We start from the raw sequence: 22,282 nt of genomic DNA, 5'->3' as shown, positions 1-22,282 counted from the left end.
CCTTTTATGTTTCACTGAAATTAATAAATAAATAACCCCCACCCATAACAAACTGGAAAAGCATTAGTATCTGGATCTGGATCATTATCCAATAAGCAGGACATCACACTAGAGTTTGTATACAGCTGATGTCCCCCTTCAGGTTTATTTATCTATAGTGTGATATGTCTTCATGGCCTTCACTTCAAAACTTCCAGGTCTCCCTGTCCAAGTCTATCCCGGATCATGTATATCATTTCCTGACTAAGCATAGAGCTATCCGGATTCATAGTTACAAGGAGTTGTCTATTGACAGTCTATCCATAATCTTTTAATACTTAACTAATCCCTCATCTAGTCTCTAGTGGATTGTGTTGAAAATGGTGATGATAATATGAAATTTAATTAAACATATAGGCCTACTCCCTACTATCAGCCTGCATAATTATGGCTACTTAAATATTTGCCCATTAGAAATCACTGCACCCTATAACAAAATGGTTTCAACCAACATCTTAAATTAGCCCACGGCGGAGATAGAGATACGCTACCAAAAAGGGGAGGAGTCTTCGTCTGAACACGTGTTCAGACGCTGATAAAAGCACGTGTGTGGACCTGACATTCTTGCATTTTTAATATAACACAGACTTAAGAGGTTATTTAGTGATTGGGAACTGTCTCAAAGGCATGATGCAGCATTGTTTGGTTATCTTGTTCTGTCTGGGTCTGATTCATGTAAAAGTAACTCAATCAGGTAAGGTTAACGTTTGTTTAATTAATTTTCAATTTAATATCTGCTAGGCCTCTCACTACTAGACTGCTGCTGCAGTCTGTAGACAACAATCCTTGCAAGTACCGAACCGGCCAATCATGCTTATGCCCGGCCGGTATCACCACATGTGACATGGTGATCACTATTTAGTAGCTATTATGAACGTGGTTGGGCCTGGTTGTGTAGGTACGTAGTTTTCAAGCATCTCTATTCTATTAATTTAGGCCTAGAATCTGCAGACGTGTTTTTCAGCACAATAAAAAAAAAAAAAACATTTAATAAGATAATGTGTCCTGTAAAATTATGTTTATGGTGATACAAGTATTTTGTATGTTTCTCTTTCTCCTCCACTTTCTAGCTATTTCATTCTTCTCTTTTCCTTTGTTGTTTTTTGGGGCATGGCCCCTGAATCTGACTCAAGTTCATATTCATAAAATACTCAGTGTAATCTACTTAACTGATTATATTGATAAAGTCAAAATGATCAGCACGTAAGCCATTTTCTAAAAAAAATTCCTTAACATTTAATGTCATGTTTTAATCATGTGAACATTTTTACTAAACATAATTATAGATTAATGTACAGAATGAATCTGCATCAGTATGTGTGTTTCAGTGTGTAATCAATCTACTTAACTCATATTAATTAAAGTAAAAATGATCAGCACGTAAACGTCAGCAAGTAAAAAATCAATTATAAACTGAACATTTATTGTCATGTTTTGATCATGTGAACATTTTCTCTAAACATAATAGATTCATGTACAGAATTAATCTACAACACAAACAAGTTTATCAGTGTGTATGATGTGTTAGTGCCTGTTGAAACTTATGTTTATTTATTTTATTTACTTTTATTTTAACCATATTTAATGATGGTGATCCATCCAGCATTTGCTGATCATTTAGGACCCTCAGAACAGATAAAATATACAAAATACAACAAAAACAGAAAGTAAAAGAAAAACCAAAACCAACAAATAAAATTAATTACACAAGACTAAAAATTTGAATAAGAAAATTTGAAATATAGAAAATAATTGAAATGTTAAATTAAGCAAAAATTCAGATTGGATAATATATTATTATACGGTGCATTTTTGTTGTGAATACTATTAGCATTTTGCAAAGCACGCTCGTTGCTCGGCCTATATATTGTGCCAGTTCTGCGGTACATTTCATTTCGAAACCTAAGCTGCACTGACGAGATCTTATAAGATCGAAACAGTACTGTCTGCAGATTGGATATATACATATATATAAATTAATTTAGATCTACTATTTTACAATTTAAATTCTGGAAAAGGATTACATAGTTTCCTAAATGTTTAATATGAAAGGTTTGAGAGATTATCATTAGCAGAATAATAGCGATGTCACACATACACTGAACAAGAACTGATGGAAATGCCATATTGAAGCTGCTTTTATTTGGTTGAGTGAATTTATCCATACATTCATAATAGTTTTTCCTTGGCCCTTCCTAGAAAAGGTATTGGATAGCATTTGTCTTTAGTTGAAATTGAATGGACCATAGCATGTTTAAGAGAGTACCGTACAATACATAAATTGCCGAGTCACTTTCTAGTACAATATATCTTTGCAACCCAATACCATATATTTTCATTGGTGGGTCTTGAACTCATCGAACTAAACTTGCGTCACAGTAGCAGGGGCGGATCCAGGATTTTGAAATAGGGGTGGCGTAGCTTATCGAGCGAAGCGTTGGCGTTCTAGCGCATTGTAAGTCGTTTAAAACGATTTACAAACATCTCGTAATGTCATTTACCAAACACTCTAAAGCTCGCAAATTACGACATGTGGAACATGCAGCTGATACTTACCTAGGCCACCAAAGCAAGCTAACAACTTGCCTGTACTTTACATCTATATTTTTACAACGCGACGATGTTTTTCAGCTTTTATATAAGCATAAACTTGTCCTAGCCTAGGCCGGTATTATTTTCTTACACGTGCGCCGGGTCGATCACGGCGACTACTTCTTCGCATCCATCCATGCAGCTAAAGTAAAATGACGTCACGTTAATGCATATTAATGAAGGAAACTTGCCGAGAGTGTTTTCCACCACCACGTAACACATGCGACGCGAGATTTATCGAAACTCCGAGCCATCGACTGACGATCATGTTTTTGACAAATAAAATCACGGCATATTCAACGACCGACGATCATTTAAAAATTAGCGGTCCGGCTCGATCATCATTACATTATATTTAGTGATTTGAAAAAAACAAAACACCTTTTGTCATCGCGATTTGTTTATGAGAATCATCGACGGAAAAGCAAATAAAACAACAAGGGTCATGAAATGCTGCAGCATTGTTAATATTTTAATAGTAATATGTAGCCCGTTAGGCCTATATTTTATTAAAACATAACGGGATAATTTTCATAGGCACTACAGTCCTAGCCTTTGTTTTTATTGTACTTAATAAATGGGCGCCTACTGTAGTATAGTAGCACTGACCATGTGACTTCATAAACTCTATTGATCGTCGGAGGTACCGCTACTCTACAATACGGGAGTGACGATCACAAAGGATGCCGACCTGCTTAGTAGGACGCGACCAAGCTCACCACGTGGCTTTTATCAACTTGCTCCTTTTACACTTAACTGTGAATGATCGTTGGTAACGCTAGAGATTGATAGTACACAAAGGATGTCGACGTACATGCTTGGTGGCATGCGATCAAGCTGACGATGTGCTCCGACGTACTATTTTCACTATGAAAATGACCGTCGAAACGATACGTGTTTTTAAAATCTATTTAATTTAAAAAAAAAAAAATCTTTAAAAAATAGGGGCGTACGCCCCACATGCCCCCCCCCCCCCCCCGCTAGATCTGCCACTGAGTAGGGCAAAAAGCTGACCAATCAATTTAAATTTCTGCACGAAAGTGATAGAGTATACATTGGCAGACATAATAGCAATGAGACTTTTGGGTAGGCCTACACTAAACGAGACTCAGGCCTTGTCTTTTTAAAATTATAGGTGTGCTACAAATTGCACTTCTTATACATTCAGGAGTGCTGTAGGTGTGCTGTTTGTATTTTGGTGTGTAGAATTTTACCAAATTTAAGCGTGTTGTAAATCGCACACCTCAAACAAGGGCAGTTTAGGAGTGTATTAGGTGAGTGATCGCACTTGCTCGCCTTAAAAGACAAGAGACTAGTTAGTTTTGCAACCAAATGCCATGTAATTTTACATGCAAGTTTAATTCACTGGTGGGTCTCAAACTCATCAAAGTACAATTATTTCATTTGTTGATTATTATTTATATTCTACAATAGTTGACTGTAGTGTGGATAGGATACCAATATTAACCATCAAACGAAGAAAGAATTGCAATGTCATGTTGCAAGCGCACAATCAAATAAAAGTAAAAGTAACATTATGGTTATATTTTTAAACTCCCTATCAATGTACTACATCATGAATATATCTGTACTCTCTAAAGAGCAGGGATGTAATTGTGCAGGGCGGAGCCGGGCGGGGCCGCCCTGCCTAAAAGCCTCCCGCCCAGTCTAAAGCTAATTTTAAGGCCTTCCGCCCAGCGTCAGACGTACCTGTCCGCCCACCCTAAATTCCTTTTTTTTCCGCGAAATATCGGGCAAGCTCACATCACACAATGCAGCTAGCCTAGCACACAAAACACACAGCTTTGAAAATCAACCAAGCAGAACTGTCATGTACTTAATGCTGATTGGACGGTACGCCCAAGTTCCACTTGAGTGAACATCTACACTATCTTTGCTAGCATGCAGCTTGCTAGCTTTGCATGCATGCTGTGCGCGATTTTCTTATCATCTCTGTATGAATGAATCGTGGAGAATATTTAAAAAAAACGGCGAATTAAACTGTAGGCTAATCAACCGTTCCACGCCGACTGCTTTGTGGAGTAACTTCCCGACTACGTGTATTTATTAAAAAAACATTGAATTGAAACATACTATATATCTTGTACTGTTATTATTTTTTATTTTGTGAATTACATCATTAGCGCGAGTATACTGTAGTATGGCTCGGATGATAGCCTAGATCATTCATCGCCCAGGCCGCAGACCTGGCGAAATGTACGTTCGTTCATGTAAGTACATCGTGATGTTTTTCTACGTGGTTGTTGTGCGGCATGAATATCAATAAGAGGTTTTTATCTTGAAAAAATATTCTCGGCTAAATCGAACAAATTTATTTAATTCATGCAAGCTAGCTAGGCCTAGGCGTTCTTCAGGGGCAAGGTAACCACAAAGGCAGTTATGTTTAGGTCCAAATGGTAGGCCTACACATACATACATACATACATACATGGAGGTATAAACCGGGAGGTACGTATAATTACGTCCATGGTAAAAGTAATGTTTTGCTTTATTAAAATCATTCACCTGAACAATGATAATATTATTAATATAAAAAAATGTAAAAAATTACACATATAAACCATCATTAAAATGAGTCTTATAAAGGTCAATATAGCAAATTTTTTCAGGGGCTTGCAAGCTTAGTAAAAAACCACCCTCACAATTTTTTTTTCCACCCTCAACAATTCTTAGCTACAACCCTGAAAGAGGTACAGTACAGCCTGTAGGTTAAAATAAAATTGGTCGATGTAAGATGTATATATTATTATTAAGCGAGTTTTTTTAGTACAATAAGATTACACGCATTTTGATGGCTTCATTGTATCTTTACCGCTTAAGGCATTATTTTAGACTGCATTAAAAATCAACCAATCATTTTCAGTTCCTGCTGTGGCCCCATGTGCAAGTTGTAGCTTCCCGTCCAAGACCCTACAGGGTTGATGCAAATTTGGTGCTGTGCTTATAAAGAAATAAGAACAGTGAGATCTACTGTAATACAGGATATTGATGCAATAGAGCAGTAAATTGAATAGACTTGTTGTTGGATGGTCATTTTTTGCAGAAAATTTTTACTTTTTTTATATTATTTAAGGCAAATTGCCAAGGATAACCATAATAAGTGAATGCATTCACTATCCTTCTAAAGGTAGCAATCCTGTTCTACATAAACAAAGTCTTATTACAAATATTTTGGAGTGGAGTTGTAATTTGGCATTAGAAAAATCCTGACATATTATGACAGGACTTGAACCCAGGACCCTTGAATTGGTAGCCAAGCATCATAACCACCAAGCCACAACTCCACGAACTGGAATCCAGTTTTCTATTAGATTTTAGTTTGGAAAACCTATTTTAGTTTGAATTTGTTGCATATAGACTGTTAAAAAGCAACAAGAAATTGCCATCATGACCATATTTTTAATGTCACCATTGTAAAAACAATCTGCCTGCATAAATGCATAGGCCTACTGTACTTGCCAAGATATTATAATTTCTGCATTGTTAAAATACACATTTTAGCTTTAACTGTACTGACACATCTACATAATCGGAATTGTACTGGCAAGGTTTTAAACTGTAAATTATTAACCGTCTTTGATATAATATGATGGCAAAAATGGTGTCAAATTGATGATGGCTAAAGGTTAAATATCTAGCCCTAAGCAGCGGGTACTCCACCAACTGGACGATAATTAAATTGTATGCAATAGCAATACTCACCAGTAGATACAATTGACATCCATGTACAATATATTATTAAACTAGAAAGCCACTCCGAGAGTGCATACCTCCGCCGGTAAAAAATATATATATATTTTAGTGTGTGTCTTAATGCTTGATTTAAGCTAATTTCACTACAAGCATGTGTATGTATATGTAATGGTTTTCTAACAAGCCTTTCAATTAACAATAGCTTCAGTTGACTAACAATAGAACAGCAACGTGAAAATTAAACGAGTGAAAAAATCCCAAAATTGCTCTTACGATCACATTGAATAACTACAGTAACTAAAACAGAATTAAGTTTGATTTTATACTGTACTAGTTTGAACTGTGAAATAAATCCTATTTATAATGGTTTTACTCATAAAAGTTTAAATACTCAAAAACAGCAGAAACTCATTGGAAGCTACTACTGGTGATGAGCAGCACAATATATCATTCAAATTGTCTGTTTTCTTTATTTAAACTCAATAAATCCTTAAAAAAATACTGTTCAGGGCTGTGTTTATAATTTGTTTTTTACTTCATTAGTAGTTAAATATATTTCCAATTAATTTGATTGTTGATCTATTTAGTTACATGGTGTACTATTTCAACAAATGAAAAGGCAAAATGCGAGGGAATGAAAACAGCTTTTGCAGGCAAGAATCTCACACCAGCGTTGGATTGTGTACAAGGATCCGATATTGATGTAAGTTGTAATAAAGACAAATTATTGATTTGTGAAGTGGGCTATTCAAAGTCTTATTTTTCATGTTTTTGGTTGAAAATTCTTAAAAATTGCAAGATTTTCTTTCAACCTTTGTTTGTTGATATGAAGTTTGCGGTACACCACATATAATAGTTCTGAAAAGAACTGTTGAGTTTCTTAACGTTTCAATCAATATGCTTTAATCGTCCTTAGTAGTGAGAGTGTCAATTGTCTTGTTTCTGCTCCCAAGACATTGGGGTTAATTTATTCACACCGTTTTTAACCGGTTATTTTTATGCAGTAGAAACAGGACCCTAGATAGAAACTGGCGGAAAGTACAGTATTGTATACATTGTCGTGTTTCTTTACTTTTCTACTAACAAACATGGTTACAATTTCAAGATTTTCTTTCATCCTTTGTGTGGTTGTCGAACAGTACCTTGATAACAATTTTGCCGACGTTTGTCTGTGTAATTTTAAACTACTTCCTTGATTCGCTAAAGCCAAAGTTTTTTTTAAAAGTTTAATCTGGGAGTGGCTCTACACAGTTTAACAATAACAGGTGATATAATTTCCATCTAAACTGTTTTTCGCTTTTGAGTGTTCGCCGCTACCTAGGCCCACCTCTTATCATATTCTTTGAGAGGGACATATGTACACAGTATGGAAGACAGATGATACTGTAGTCTACTTTGCACAATAAATACATTTTGCCAGATAATACTGTATTATTAATAAAAGATAGTACTGTAAAGTAAATAATTTTTCCGGTAAATTTTAAAGATATTCAATAATGAGTAACAAAGCAATAATGTCATATGTTTACTTATTACTTATCCAAATGTGTAATCGATAAAATTAATTGTTTAAAGTTATCTTTCAAGTACAGGGAAGCATTGCAGTTGCTGATGTCAGCTGATTATTATACTGATAATGATTCTACCTCGAATCAACTAAAAGCTCTGTTTACACTATCAAAGTAGTTTGACAAAAAAGTGTGATGTGCCCAAATATGGTAGTGGTATGCCCAAATATGGTAGTATCATGAGCATGCCAAGTTTGATAGTGTTGACAAGGCTTGAGCAATGTCCACATATCCACATATTATTCAGATACATAACATTGTGCAAAATAAAATGATTTAATGATTAAGATATTTTATATTCAAAATTTGTCTTGTTTCTGCATAGCAGCTGTTTCTGATTATACTGATCATGATTCTACCTCAATTCAACCAGTTAATGTCCACATATCTTGGATACCAATGTCGTACAATGAGTTTACATAAAATCGTGCACAAATAATAAAATGATTTGTTTAGAATCTCCAACTGAAAAATTAAAAATTTTAATATTTCATATTTATTTATTTTAGAATTTAAAATACCACATATACAGTATGTATACTGTCTTTTCATGACTGAACATGTTCAAAGGCTTTTTACATAATAATAAAACAAGCATGGTAAAATATAATGACAAAACGGACTACAAAAATATACATTGCTAATTACAAAAAGTTTTCATATCTACAGAAATTTTGAAAATTACAGTGCAAACGATGGGCCCATCATTTAACATTTTTCTAGATCCTTATTTTAAAATACATGAATCTTGATCTTTGATATAACAAACTAGCAAAACTGGTTTTGAGGAATACTGTACCATCCTTTTGTGCGAGAAACAGGTCCTATTAGAAACAGGATGATCTGTTTATGACTTTTCAGGTTAAGTGCATATGGCATATATCCAATATATAGGAAGAAAATTGAATATAAACAACATTCTTGAAGCCCTTGTTGACTTAATTTCAGAACTACATCAACATCCGTTAGCCATAAAAAAATTAATTAAATAAAAGTATATAATCCTCTTCTGTGTATAATATTGTTGGCTATCTTCCCAGTTGAAAAAAGGGGACTTTTTAACTGTTGTCCAGTTTGTGTTTGCTCCTGTAGGAAACAGTTTGTGTAATTTGGATAATTTCCCCGTCATAAATTAGAAGAAAACAAAGGCGTGAATGATTATAATGGTTTCCAGACAAAGATTAGTAAACCCGATGGGATACTTATGAAATAAACATTACTGTATGCAACTGTAAATCATGTTCTGAATATTATTTATACTATTTATAATTTCAAAAAACAAATACTTTTGGAAACAGTTTTGTATAATGTTATTGTTACTACTTTTTCCTAAAATAGATTTGAAGAAAAGATGATTTTTGTTTTATTATGTCCAGCTTCCAGTTTTCACTTTATTTTCATGTCTACTATTATTACACAATCATAATGTAACACTCTGACCATCAGGCCAACAACCCTTGATTTCTCCCTACTCCATCTATTAACATTCCTAGTGGTTTCTTCCTGTCCCTAGCTACTCTTTATTCACTTTCCTATAACCCACATCCTTAATCAATCACTGTTTTCTCATCATCAAGGAATGTTCCCTTTTCTAAATAGTCCCCTCCCAGTACATGCATATTAATTAGGACCATTACTTAAATATGGATGTACTGAAGAAGAAGATATAAGAAAAATTGAATAAGAAAAGAGATAGATTGGAACTTTGTAGAATTTATAATTGTTATTATTTTTTATTGATATGTTATAGCCAGAACAGTCTGTATTACATTGAATATTGAATAAAAACTGTTTCTGGACAAACCATATTTGCTGGTTGTATTGAATTTATATTCTGTGACTGTGTGACATCCTACCACAAGAGACTATATCTTAACAAGTACGGTAATGTACTATCAAACACAACATTACAGTACTGTGTTTTGCCAGCACACCATATGTCAAATCATACAGCCTTTGAATGTTGAATGGATTTGATCTACAGTATGCGGCTTGTGCTAATTTAATAAACTATGTACTGTAGACAATGACAATGGCATCCCATGCTAAATCTTATTAAAGCATTCTGAGATAACTGATAATGGTTTAGTATTGTATACCATATGGACAATTATCTGAAATAAAAGTTGAATTGAATTGGAGCATCTTGACCATAAAGTTATTTAATAAAACCTGTTATTTGACTAATTTTAGGATTGTTTGAAGATGATTCATAGGAATGATGCACACTTGATCACATTGGATGGTGGTGACATTTACAGAGCTGGTGTTGAATATGACGTAAAGACTGTTATGGCTGAACAATATAATGATGGTATTTTATATTCGGAATTGTTTGATTTATATCATAGTTGACCTTGGTTGACTAAGATAGTTCAAGTTAATATATTGTAATCATAATGCAGTGTGCCAACAAAGAAAATTCATAATTAATTATTAACTTAAAAAAACAAATTCTTCTTAAACAAATAATTATTAATATAATGGTTTGATATCCGTTTTAAAATTCAATTGGTTTCTTTAGCATTCTTTAACATTCATTTTTTTTTTTTTTTTTTTTTGTAAACTTATGTTTGTAATTTATTATTAATTTATTAGACCAATTACTAATAGAAATTGCTTTAAAATATTGCCTTGTTGTACAGTGAAAATTATCCAAGAAAAATCAGTAATTGGTATATAATCAGTACATTTTATTAAAGATGTATTGTCCCCCTGAAAAAATAATAGTTATCCACTTTGACAAAAAAATTGGATCGAAAAAAAAATGTATTTACCTGAAAAAAAAATGTAATTTAAAGCCAAAAATGATCAAATTGGTTTAATTAATCCGTTTATTTTGTCGTTTTATAAGTGAAAACATTATTTTTTCGGTTTTTTTTTTATACGGAAGTGATTAACTTGATTAAAACTACAAAATGGTCTATTCAAAGTCTGATTTTATTAATCTTTATTGTGCATGTTTTTGGGGGACAATACATCTTGAATAAAAAAAATTGAGAAATTCATTTGCTCAAATATTAACATTTATAACATTAAATAATAGTACAGTATGTTGTTAAAATTCCTGCTTTTTTATTTTGTCTACAAATTACTATGTTTAAATTTGTATAGGCCATTTGTGTATGGGTTTACATATTGAAAGCATTACTGTACATTAATAATAATTTGTGTTTGTGTCGCAGGGGTACATATTGGAATGTTGATAACAATACTGTACTACATTAATGAATTCTCTTTCAAAGGTTTGGGTTACTATGCAGTGGCTGTTGCCAAAAAGAGTGACACAAGCGTGAACATAAACTCTCTGAAAGGAAAAAAATCGTGTCATACGGGCGTAAAAAAGACAGCTGGATGGAACGTTCCTGTTGGATACTTACTTGGGGAAGGTTTGATGGATGTAGTGGACTGTAATAGCGATATCAGATCAGCTGGCGAATTTTTTAGTCAGAGCTGTGCACCAGGTAACATCTTTTAGATAAAACTGTATATAATGTATGTTTGTTTAAAAGCTCTGTCTACATTATCAAACTAGTTTAACAAAAAAGTGTGCTGTGCCTAAATATGGTAGTGGTATGCCCAAATATAGTAGTGATATGCTCAAATCTAGTAGTTATGTGCCCAAATCTGGTAGTATGCCCAAATCTGGTAGTGATGATGACAAGTCTATATATGGGCACTTCACATTATTTTGTCAAATAAAGCTTGATAGTGTAAACAAGGCTTTAGTGAATGTTAGATAGAATATACCTCGGACAAAATACAATTTCTAATACGAATTCATTACATTCATTACACGGTTTTACTTCATATGATTTACCCAGAACGCAATTTGAAACTATTTATTCATGATTGAGCGGGCTGAATTTTCATTCCGATACTTACAGTCTCTTGACCCCAAGTCAACTTGAAAGGAGAGCATCTCCTATGTAATGAGATTTAATGCATATACTTTTAAGAGAACTAAAGCACGACAGAAAAACAAAGTATTACCACAAAAAAAAAGGTTTGAACAAACACAAAGGAAATATACATGTGTCATGCATATGTATTAGTTGGGAATTATGAAAAGTAGAATTTCCGTTGTCCTCTAAAGTTGCTTTATAGCTTGCAAATCCGGTCACATGGTTTATACATTCGTAATAAAGACATGAAACTACTAAATGCCCTGCGTTTTTATTGATTACAAATTCTATATTCTATTTCAAATGTTTTATCTTGTTAAAAAGAGTATCATAATATTGTTATTAATCAATAATTTAACATTTTATTATTTGCTTTTTTAGGTGCTCTTTCGTCGAAGTACAACCCAAATAATGATAACCCAGCATCTCTTTGTAAATCATGCATTGGGGTTGGCGATTTAAAATGTGATCGATCCTCAAGCGAACCATATTACAATTACCATGGTGCATTTAGGTAAAATTATTATTTGTTTTGTAAGCTTTCCATGCTATTTTACTATATAACCAGCATGTGAGGAGTGCTAGATGGGGACTGGCTCCCAGCTCTGTCCACACTATCAAACTAGTTTTGAAAAAAAAATGTGTGATGCTTAAATATGGTAGTGATATGACATCAGCATGTCTATATATGGGCACATTTTTTTGGCACATAAAGTTCGTTATTTTAGACAGAGCTTTAAAAACCATGTCTAAGATGGTTCCTTTAATTGTGTTTTTTTAAAGCTAATCAATTTTTGTAAGCAAAATACTGCTCTTTTAAACTACGCTTTTAAAAATAGAAGCACCCCCTAAAAGCCTTTTAGCCACTGCAGATTGTTGAAGCCGCATATATTTTTTCTCTCTATTCAGATGTTTGGCCGAAGATGGCGGTGATGTTGCCTTTGTAAAACACCTGACTGTTCCAGCTTACACAGATGGCAAAAGTCCTCTAGCCTGGGCACAGGATCTCCGATCTGAAGACTATGTTCTCCTGTGTCCTGATGGAACCAGGAAACCCGTAGAAGAGTTTGCAGCCTGCAACCTTGCTTGGGTATTTTAAGCCTTGGCCACACTATCAAACTGTGATGTGCTTATATATATATGGACATGATGATGTCATAGCTCTACCATATTTGGGCACATCACACTTATTTTGTCAAACTAGAGCTTTAGATTTAATCGTTTGTAATCAAAATGTCTTTAATTTGATAGCTATGAATCTAATCGTAATTCTTGGCTATAAAACCACATGAGCAGTTATAAACTGTAAGAAAAGTTCTTCTCTGACAAAATTGTTTTTATAGGCCAAACATCTGACCAATTAACTTAACTTGACCTGATTCATTGGTGATTGGGAAGCATTATTTGTTAATGCCTTTATTGTCTCAATAGGCAACAATTACTTTTTTATTTTACACATTGAGAATGAATGCAAATTTGTACATTCTTGCTGGAAATGCTGTAGTGCCTTGTTCTTGTAAACATACCTTTAGTGAATTTAATGGTTTTGGTCTTGGTCTTTACAGGTACCAGGTCACGCTGTTGTCACCTCTCGATCTGCTACTATGGATGACATCAATTCATACCGTAAACTTTTAACTGATGCTCAGGTAATGGAACAATCCTATTTGTAACGTGCATTAAAGTCTACACTCTTAATACATTTTAAATGCATTTTTAACATTGGAAATCAATAAACCAAAAGTTATGTTGTAGCTAAAACTAAGGACAATAGTGGTTGAAATATTTACCAATGTCAGAGTCCTGTTTAGAAATAATACAGTCGACTCCGCCTAAGTCGAATCTAATGGGACCGGTATAAAAATTTGAGGTATGCGAACTTCGACTTACAGATTTGTAAAAAAAATGCTAGGCCTAGGCCCACTCACTAGCCGCGCTATGGCTAGGCCTAAATAGTAGACCTTGCTTAATAATCGGCAATGACAAACTGTATTTTCTTTATGGTTTAAGTCATAACAATACGAAAACGTTTAACAAATACATTTCAGTTTTTATTCGAAATCGGTATCCATTGTTCATTGCCATCTGTCTAACACAAAATGGGTACCCACAAAACGTTCTACAGATGCAGTATAATATTATACTATATAACCTGTATGAGAGAACCGATATGGTCCCACATTATCACCTTGAAGAAAATTCAAGCCTTATGCAGGTATCTGTAATTATAAGCTATTTGCTTGCTATGGATGCAAGTAAAATAAAGGAACATTGATGACAACATTCTGTCAATCAGATCATAGAAAGTTCTCGGCCGAATGCGAGATCAGTCAGTTAATAACGATCTCGCATGACTGTTTGGTGATAAGAATTCTCCGTTTAATAAATTAGCTTATTCAAAATAGAAATTGTAGATACAATCTTCCTTGTCTCAAAATAATCCTTAAAAAAGGTAAATTCCCTTTGGTGAAACAATCGGATATATTAAAGTTTGAATCGTAGCCAAAGTAATCAAGGTGAAATAATAAAGATTGTTTGAAGATTCCTGTTTTAGAAAACCTGATTTGTCTGCCACATGTTTTAAATCTCAAATTGGCCATAATATTTGGGTAGTTGACTTTCTGCCAATGTCCAAAAAAAAATGTAGTACTGTTAGTAGTAAAGTTGCAAAATTAGATTTTATTGGTACTTACAGAGATTCCTTGCAATGTATTGCACCCATATAGCATTAATAAACAAAGAAAATATTAATGTAACTTGCAAGATTCCATTTTATTGGTCCCTGGAGAAATCCTTTGCAAGGTATTGGGGCCCATACAGCATTAATAAACAAAGATGATATTAAAATGTAACTTGCAAGATTCAACTTTATTGGGCATTGCAGAAAGGTTTTGCAAGGTATTGGGGCCCATACAGCATTAATAAACACAGATGATATTAAAATGTAACTTGCAAGATTCAACTTTATTGGGCCTTGCAGAAGGGTTTTGCAAGGTATTGGGGCCCATACAGCATGAATAAGCAAAGACAATATTAAAATGTAACTTGCAAGATTCAACTTTATTGGGCATTGCAGAAGGGTTTTGCAAGGTATTGGGGCCCATACAGCATTAATAAACAAAGATGATATTAAAATGTAACTTGCAAGATTCAACTTTATTGGGCATTGCAGAAAGGTTTTGAAAGGTATTAGGCCCATACAGCATGAATAAGCAAAGACAATATTAAAATGTAACTTGCAAGATTCAACTTTATTGGGCATTGCAGAAGGGTTTTGCAAGGTATTGGGCCCATACAGCATTAATAAACAAAAACAATATTAAAATGTAACTTGAAAGATTCCATTTTATTGGTCCTTGCAGAAAGGTTTTGCAAGGTATTGGGGCCCATACAGCATTAATAAACAAAGACAATATTAAAATGTAACTTGCAGGATTCCATTTTATTGGTCCTTGCAGAAAGGTTTTGCAAAGTATTGGGGCCCATACAGCATTAATAAACAAAGACAATATTAAAATGTAACTTGCAAGATTCCATATTATTGGTCCCTGGATAAATCATTTGCAAGGTATTGTGTCCATACAGCATTAATAAACAAAGACAATATTAAAATGTAACTTGCAAGATTCCATTTTATTGGGCCTTGCAGAAAGGTTGTGCATGTAAAGCCTGCTTTCCATTAAAATCGCTACAGTGTTTCCATTAAAATCGCTACACGCGCAGATGTCGCCGATTCTTCGCAGTCAAATCGGCAAAGTTCAACCATGTTCAACTTTGCCGATTTTGTCGGCGATGAATCGTATACGCGTACCAAAGAATATTTAGCGCTCGCGTACTAGATCCCCGATATATTCTAGCGTTTCCATAGAATCGCTATGCTCTGTCATGTAGCAATTTATGGAAACCAGGCTTAAAGTATAACATAAAAAGGAAGTACTGTTACTATAAAGTGTAGTGTTATGTTTTATTGGTACATATGGAAATTCATTGTAGACCGCTTTCTTGCAAATACAAAAAAAAAAAAAAAATACCGTCGACGCTCTCAATATAACTTGGGCTGGCTTAATATTGGTTTTCCAGTTATTCTCAATGTCTTTTAATGCTAAAAAAGAATTTGAAGCCCTTTGTACCTAAAGAAATGTCTAATTTTTGGGCGATTTTCTGGTGTTCAGATAGGTGGGTGAACTGTAATATTATTAAACTAAGATGATTTTATTTGAAAATGAAATATTGAATTATTTTTAGGTATTTTTTGCTGCTGATGACAATCCATTGTTTGAAATGTTTGAATCAGAGGCATACCAAGGAACAGATCTGATGTTTAAAGACAGCACCATAATGTTAAAGAACACAGAAAGCACTGATTATGAGGAATATCTTGGTGAAGCATATCTGCTTACTATCAGAGGCAAGTTTATTTATTAATAACTTAAAATGTATGGTTACTAATTGGTAATTAGGTTTTAATAAAGAGATTAAATTATATACATGATTCCATGTCAAATTTAGTATTCATTTGCAATATTCCTTGTTTTGTTTACTAGTTCTAGTTGTCCTATGACCTAGAGGATCGTAGCAGATGAGATACAGTAGTAGTACTCATAGTGAAATGATACACAGGCATATCTCCCAGTGGTGCATATCTCCTTCTCTTTAGAAATTATTTTACTAATTTCCAAATAAAATTATTTACTTTACTTATTTTTTAAAATATTAAAATAACAAGATTTTATTAAATATTGGTATAAATGGTTTTCTTGATTTACATATAGGCCTTACAGCATGTCCATCTGGAACTGCTCGTTTTTGTGTCATATCTGATGCGGAGTATAACAAATGTCAAGCTATGAGGAGTAATTTTACCAGTGAGAACTTAAAGCCGGATATTTCATGTGCTAGGGCTGACCATCATGACCAGTGTATGAAAATGATAAAAGGTATAAACATATAGTTGATTCAAAGCGGAACTAAGCTAAGCATATAATGTCTAGGAGCTTTTTCCTGTATATGAATAAAACGTCTTTCACGCCAGCTCCGGTCCTGCTCCAGGAATTTAATCGAATCTCAATGTTTTGCTAGGCTCCCAATCATTTTTTTACTTAATATGCATGTAAGGTGCTCATGCGGTAGACGCAATGATGCGAACCTGAACTGAAGCCTGACCAGAGCAAGTGTAAAAGACCTTTAATGCTAGTTCTGTTCTTACCCTAGTTAATTTCAAAGCATGTGTCATTCTCCAATAAGTGAATGGATTGATTACAAATGTTTGACTGTTTTAAAACAAATGAAAATGATCATTATAATACATAACGTTTATATGCGAGACATAATTATGCATTGCTATGTTTTGCACAAGTACTGTAATGTTGTTGATATAAGTTTGCGGTACACCACGTATATTAGGACGATCAAAGCATATTGATCAAAACGTTGAGAAACTCAACAGTTCTTTTCAGAACTAACATACGGGGTGTACTGCAAATTATATCAACATCTGATTTTGCCATGAAAACCTTCAAACAATATATTACTGTAATGTTGGTTTGAGACAAATTAAAATACACAAATAAATAAAATACACATTTCTACTCTTTTGACATTCAAATAAAGTTTATTTTAAAAAAGAAGTCCAGTGGGCTTTATTTTGAGATCGGCTTCTCTTTGAGAATAATTTAGAAAGCCAGAGAGAGGAGATTACGGTATATTTATTGATTACTTTTAGATGGGCAAGCAGACCTTGTTACCCTAGATGGAGCTGATATTGTCACCGGCGGCAATATGTACAATTTACAACCTGTTGCCGGAGAAGACTATGGTACAGGTGACGAGTCGGCAACCTACTGGGCTGTCGCTGTAGCCAAGAAAAGCACCTCGTTTGGATTTAAGGATCTGAAAGGACGTAAATCTTGTCATACTGGTATAATGAAGACATCCGGTTGGATTGTGCCGGTTGGAACACTCGTTGATCAAGGAGAGATTTCGGTTGCGCATGATGATTGTAATGTCCCTGCTGCTGTTGGTAAGCTAAAAAAATATTCCTTAAAAAATAAACAAATTTAATTGTTATTGAAGTCCACTCTTACAAACAAGACAATGCATGAGGCATACACTATGTTTAAAATGTGCTTCTGCAAAGAATCACTATAATTTTCCTGGCTTAAATAACAATAAATACAATACATGAACATTTGAATCAGTGGTGTAACTCAAAGGTCTGAGACCTTTGGTTTAGGAACCCTAAGTTGCCTGCCAACGCTAGAGGCTGGGCATTTTTAGCCTTTTTCATTAATGTCTGTTTTTTCCTCAGGGCACTGCTAAAGGGCTCCTATAAGCTCTGGAGCCCCTGGGTTTAACCAGTGAGCGCTCATAGCTGTTACACCACTGATATGAATTTGTTGGATGTTGGGCATTAATAATAATAATGTTTTGCACACCACAGTGGTGGCCAATTAGGCATTAAATGCTTGAGCCATAATATAATACTGTATATTAGTAAATGTCTTATTTCCTTATTAGGTGAATACTTCTCTGCAAGCTGTGTTCCTGGCGCTAAAACTCCTACTTATGATCCACACAGCACTAATCCTGATAGTTTGTGTGAACTGTGTATTGGTGAAGGTGATAACTTTTGTGTACGCAATGACGCTGAGCCGTACAGTGGTTACACTGGCTCTTTTAGGTAAGCAGACTTCGCAAGACTCCCGATAAATGCGTAGTTTTGTGGCATCTCTATGCTAATTATTCCCGATTATTGTGGATATACAAAAAAACTAGGCCCCTTTTATTTAACTGGGTGGGAAATATGTCGCACAATCTGCCAAGATTTGTTTAAATAGCAACCTCTAAGTTTAGATGTATTTAAAAAAAAACACCATACTTTATCGTTTGGCCACCATTTTAAAAAGTATTGTTACTACTCTTTTAAAAGTTGTTAACTTGGAGTTACTTTATTTAAAAAATCTGGTATTGTTGTAACATTTTATCTGCTGCTTAATACATAGGTGTTTAGTAGAAGATGCCGGAGAAGTTGCATTCGTGAAGCATGTCACAGTTGGCGACAACACCGGTGGTAACAACATGGATTCTTGGGCTGCTGGATTAAATAAAGCAGATTATGAACTACTTTGTCCAGACGGTACAAGGAAGTCAATTGACGAGTGGATGAATTGCAACCTAGCTCGTGTTCCCTCGCATGCTGTCATGACTTCCGGTTCCAAATCAACTGCATACAAAGAAGAATACTGGAACTTGCTTAATAATGGACAGGTAGGTAAAAGTGAAAATCCTGGTTTGATCAATTACTATAGTTGGACAAAAAAAGTATGATGTGCCCAAATATGGTAGTGATTTACTGTAAATATCGTAGTGATGATATATCATTTTTTGTCTCGTAAAGTTTGATAGATAGATTTTTACTGGCTTACAAAAACGAGTACTGTGTGTGGCGTATCTGTTTTCATTATCATATTCTTAGCGTTTCGAAACCTCCCTAATATGTGGTTGTTTGTTTTAAATGTTTTAGTGTACTCTAGTTTGATAGTTATATATTTACTTTTTCATTGTATGTTGAATTGAATCTAAATCTAAAAGATGTATACTGATGAAATTATTTAATTTTACAGAGGCTGTTTGCAGATGAAACCGGTTCAAGGTTCAAGATATTTGACTCGGCCGACTATTCTGGCAAGGACTTGATATTTAAGGATTCAACCATCAAGTTGGTCGATGTTGGCGAGAAGAATACCTATCAGAAATGGGCTGGGCAAGAATACTTGAAATCCTACGAAGCGGTCACCTGCATGTCTGTTAGTGGATCCAGTCAAGCTGCGGCTAGCGCCGTTGTCGTCATTTTGTCGCTTGTGCTTACCATCTTTGCTGGTGTATTCTAGTAACCGTTATAAATAAAATCTTGCAGTAGGCTTTGTGTCATCAATGTGAAGCAATTTCAATGTCATTTAGTCTTGGTGGCGTTTATTTCCATTGGCCGTTTACACTTAATAGTTATAATAACAACTTAATAATCTCTGATAGAGCTTAAAGGAATTAAAAAATGTATTGACTTAAAGTGATATATATCTCTTAAATACTGTGTATTTTACTGTGTGTGACTGATGAATAAAGCCATAACCAATTGCTATATGCAGCTAGTTAAATCTTGTTAGATTCAGATCGGTTGACTAGTTTAAAGCTCTGTCTACACTATCAAACTAGTGTTTAAAAAAAGTGTGATGTGCCCAAATAGGGTAGTGATATGCCCAAATATGGTAGTGATATGACATCATCATGTCCATATATGGGCACATAAAGTTTGATAGTGTGGACAGAGCTTAAGTTACATTGAGACTGCTTCACAGGATATACTAAAGCCTTGTTTTGATTTCTCTAGTTTTCCACTTTAAATTGTTTTCCTTAAATCTTTATTATAACCAACTTTTACCCAGATTACCTTGATCATTGTGATATAAATTTGCATCTTACTAACTCTTAAGTTTGAAAGTTGTGTTAGTATTGAAATGTTTAAAAATCCACATCTAATAATTAAGATCGTTATTGTACCAAAAATGTTATGATTGGGTATTAATTGTAACTGTTGATGAAAATTAATGAATATCTACTAATTATACTTGTTTGGTTAATTTGGTATTTAATAGTAATTATTGGTACACAGTATTATGGACTTAAATGGTGATGGTATTATCTAGTCTATTTCGTGCCTAGTTCACTTGGATAAACCGAAAATAGCCCTTTCTCGCATTTCAAGGAGAAAGAGTTATTGTCGGTTTATCCAGGTAAACTAGCACTCGCACTACAAACATAACTATTGGTTTGTGTAATTTCTAAGCAAATGTAGATCATCTCACCCCATTTAAAATGTTTACCCTTAAAAGAGCTAGCATTGAGTATTGCCTCGTTTCCCAAGGTTGTAAGGTTTTATCCGTTTTAATTCCCATCTTGATGTTCATGTTAACATATTTCAACTATTTTTGTGTATATCAATGATTTTTGTTATACTAGTGTCAGTCTATGTAAATCATTTCAACTGTTTATAATGTCAGGGCCGTAGCCAGCCGGCAATTTTCAATTTTGATGGCCCCCCCCCCCCCCCTCCTACAATTTCCCTGCACAGATCGTCATATTTTATATTAATAATTATATTTAAAGTATCGTTGCTTCTTTTTTTAACCTCTCGCTACAACCTTGGATGTTAAAACCATATACCATATAAGGTAACATTGATTTTGTCCATTATATTGTTAGGATGTAATTCTACTCAGATTACCGATAAAAGTATAGTTTTCTTTTTAGTCTTAAAAAATAAAGTGGTCAAGTCTTGCCTGTCATGAACTTAATCAACAACAAAACCAAAAAGGGTTAATTTTTAATTGTAGAAATATTTATTTATTTCTGATTATTTAATGTATTTAGCTTTACACGTGTATGTCTGACACTACAGTACTATTATAAATTTGTTGATATGAGTAATTTGAATTCTTTGCAAGGAGAAGGACTAGAACCAAGTTATTATGTCTTGACATCAAAGTTATAATGCAAAGTTTTATAATTATTGCTCCGTGATAAAAAAAAAAAAAATGTGCCCAAGTGTTAAAAATAGATTTCCACTCTATTTCCGCTAACATAATTTTTTTTCCAGCGAAAACAATTGTTTGAAAACAAGAAAAATATTTGTATATTTCATGCACAGTGTGGCATAGTGTAGCAATATTTTATAAGAGTTAACACATTTTGAATAGACTGAAATGTTATAGTGTTTACCAATGATAAAATACTAAAATACTACAGTATTATGCTTACATTTTTTTTGTACTAAACATTTTTTATAGAGAAATTTATATTTTTATCAATGTTATATCTGTTACCCAGTGTGGTAAAGTGTAAATATATATGTATAAAATAGTTTAATTGGTTTAAAAAGAATTAGCAATGCAACTCACAAAAGCTTACAAGAAATGTATTGGTTTCACCTTTTTGACCAATACTCTGTTACCAACTTTTTTGTTTATTGTTTTTTTGCAAAGAAAAGCTGTGTCGTAAAATACTAACTGTATTAATTATTATTTTTTTATTGTTCTTTATAAAAGGCAATAATTGGTTTTGTACAAAGATTAAGTTTATGATTGAGGGTTTTTTTAAAATATATGTATGCTCGCGTACAATGTGACGTAGCATACAGGGTCGGTCGCTCGCGTCCAGAGTGACGTAGCGATACGCGCTCTGGCAAGACAATAAAATTTACTGTGACCTAAATGTATATTGGTTTTTGTTTTATTTGTGTTGTCAGTCACATTGTTTGCAGGTGAAATTTATTACAAGCAGCAGCAAATAAGTATTTTTAATTTGAAGTCCAAACACACATTTTCTTCATTATGGTCATTTATTAGCCAATTCTTTGCATCCTTTATGATGATTGATGATTATTTTTGTTCTCTTATTTGTTGTGGATCG

The 22,282-nt window shown here is 33.8% G+C and overlaps 1 protein-coding gene across 1 annotated transcript; it reads left to right on the top strand.

Moving 5' to 3' along the window:
- Positions 1–577: 577 nt before the first annotated feature.
- On the top strand, positions 578–22,088 carry LOC140062122 (melanotransferrin-like). Its single transcript, XM_072108180.1, has 13 exons — positions 578–733; positions 6,933–7,048; positions 10,107–10,227; positions 11,159–11,377; positions 12,200–12,332; positions 12,728–12,908; positions 13,384–13,467; positions 16,064–16,226; positions 16,591–16,755; positions 17,541–17,837; positions 18,335–18,497; positions 18,820–19,084; positions 19,441–22,088. The coding sequence occupies exons 1-13, from the start codon at positions 667–669 to the stop codon at positions 19,705–19,707; spliced, it is 2,241 nt and encodes a 746-aa protein (XP_071964281.1). The 5' UTR covers positions 578–666; the 3' UTR covers positions 19,708–22,088.
- The last annotated feature ends 194 nt before the right edge of the window (positions 22,089–22,282 follow it).

This window comes from Antedon mediterranea, chromosome 11 (assembly GCF_964355755.1).
Source record: "Antedon mediterranea chromosome 11, ecAntMedi1.1, whole genome shotgun sequence".
Classification (NCBI taxonomy): domain Eukaryota; kingdom Metazoa; phylum Echinodermata; class Crinoidea; order Comatulida; family Antedonidae; genus Antedon; species Antedon mediterranea.
Note: the sequence above shows the minus strand (reverse complement) of the source record. Positions and strands in the feature narration are given on the sequence as shown.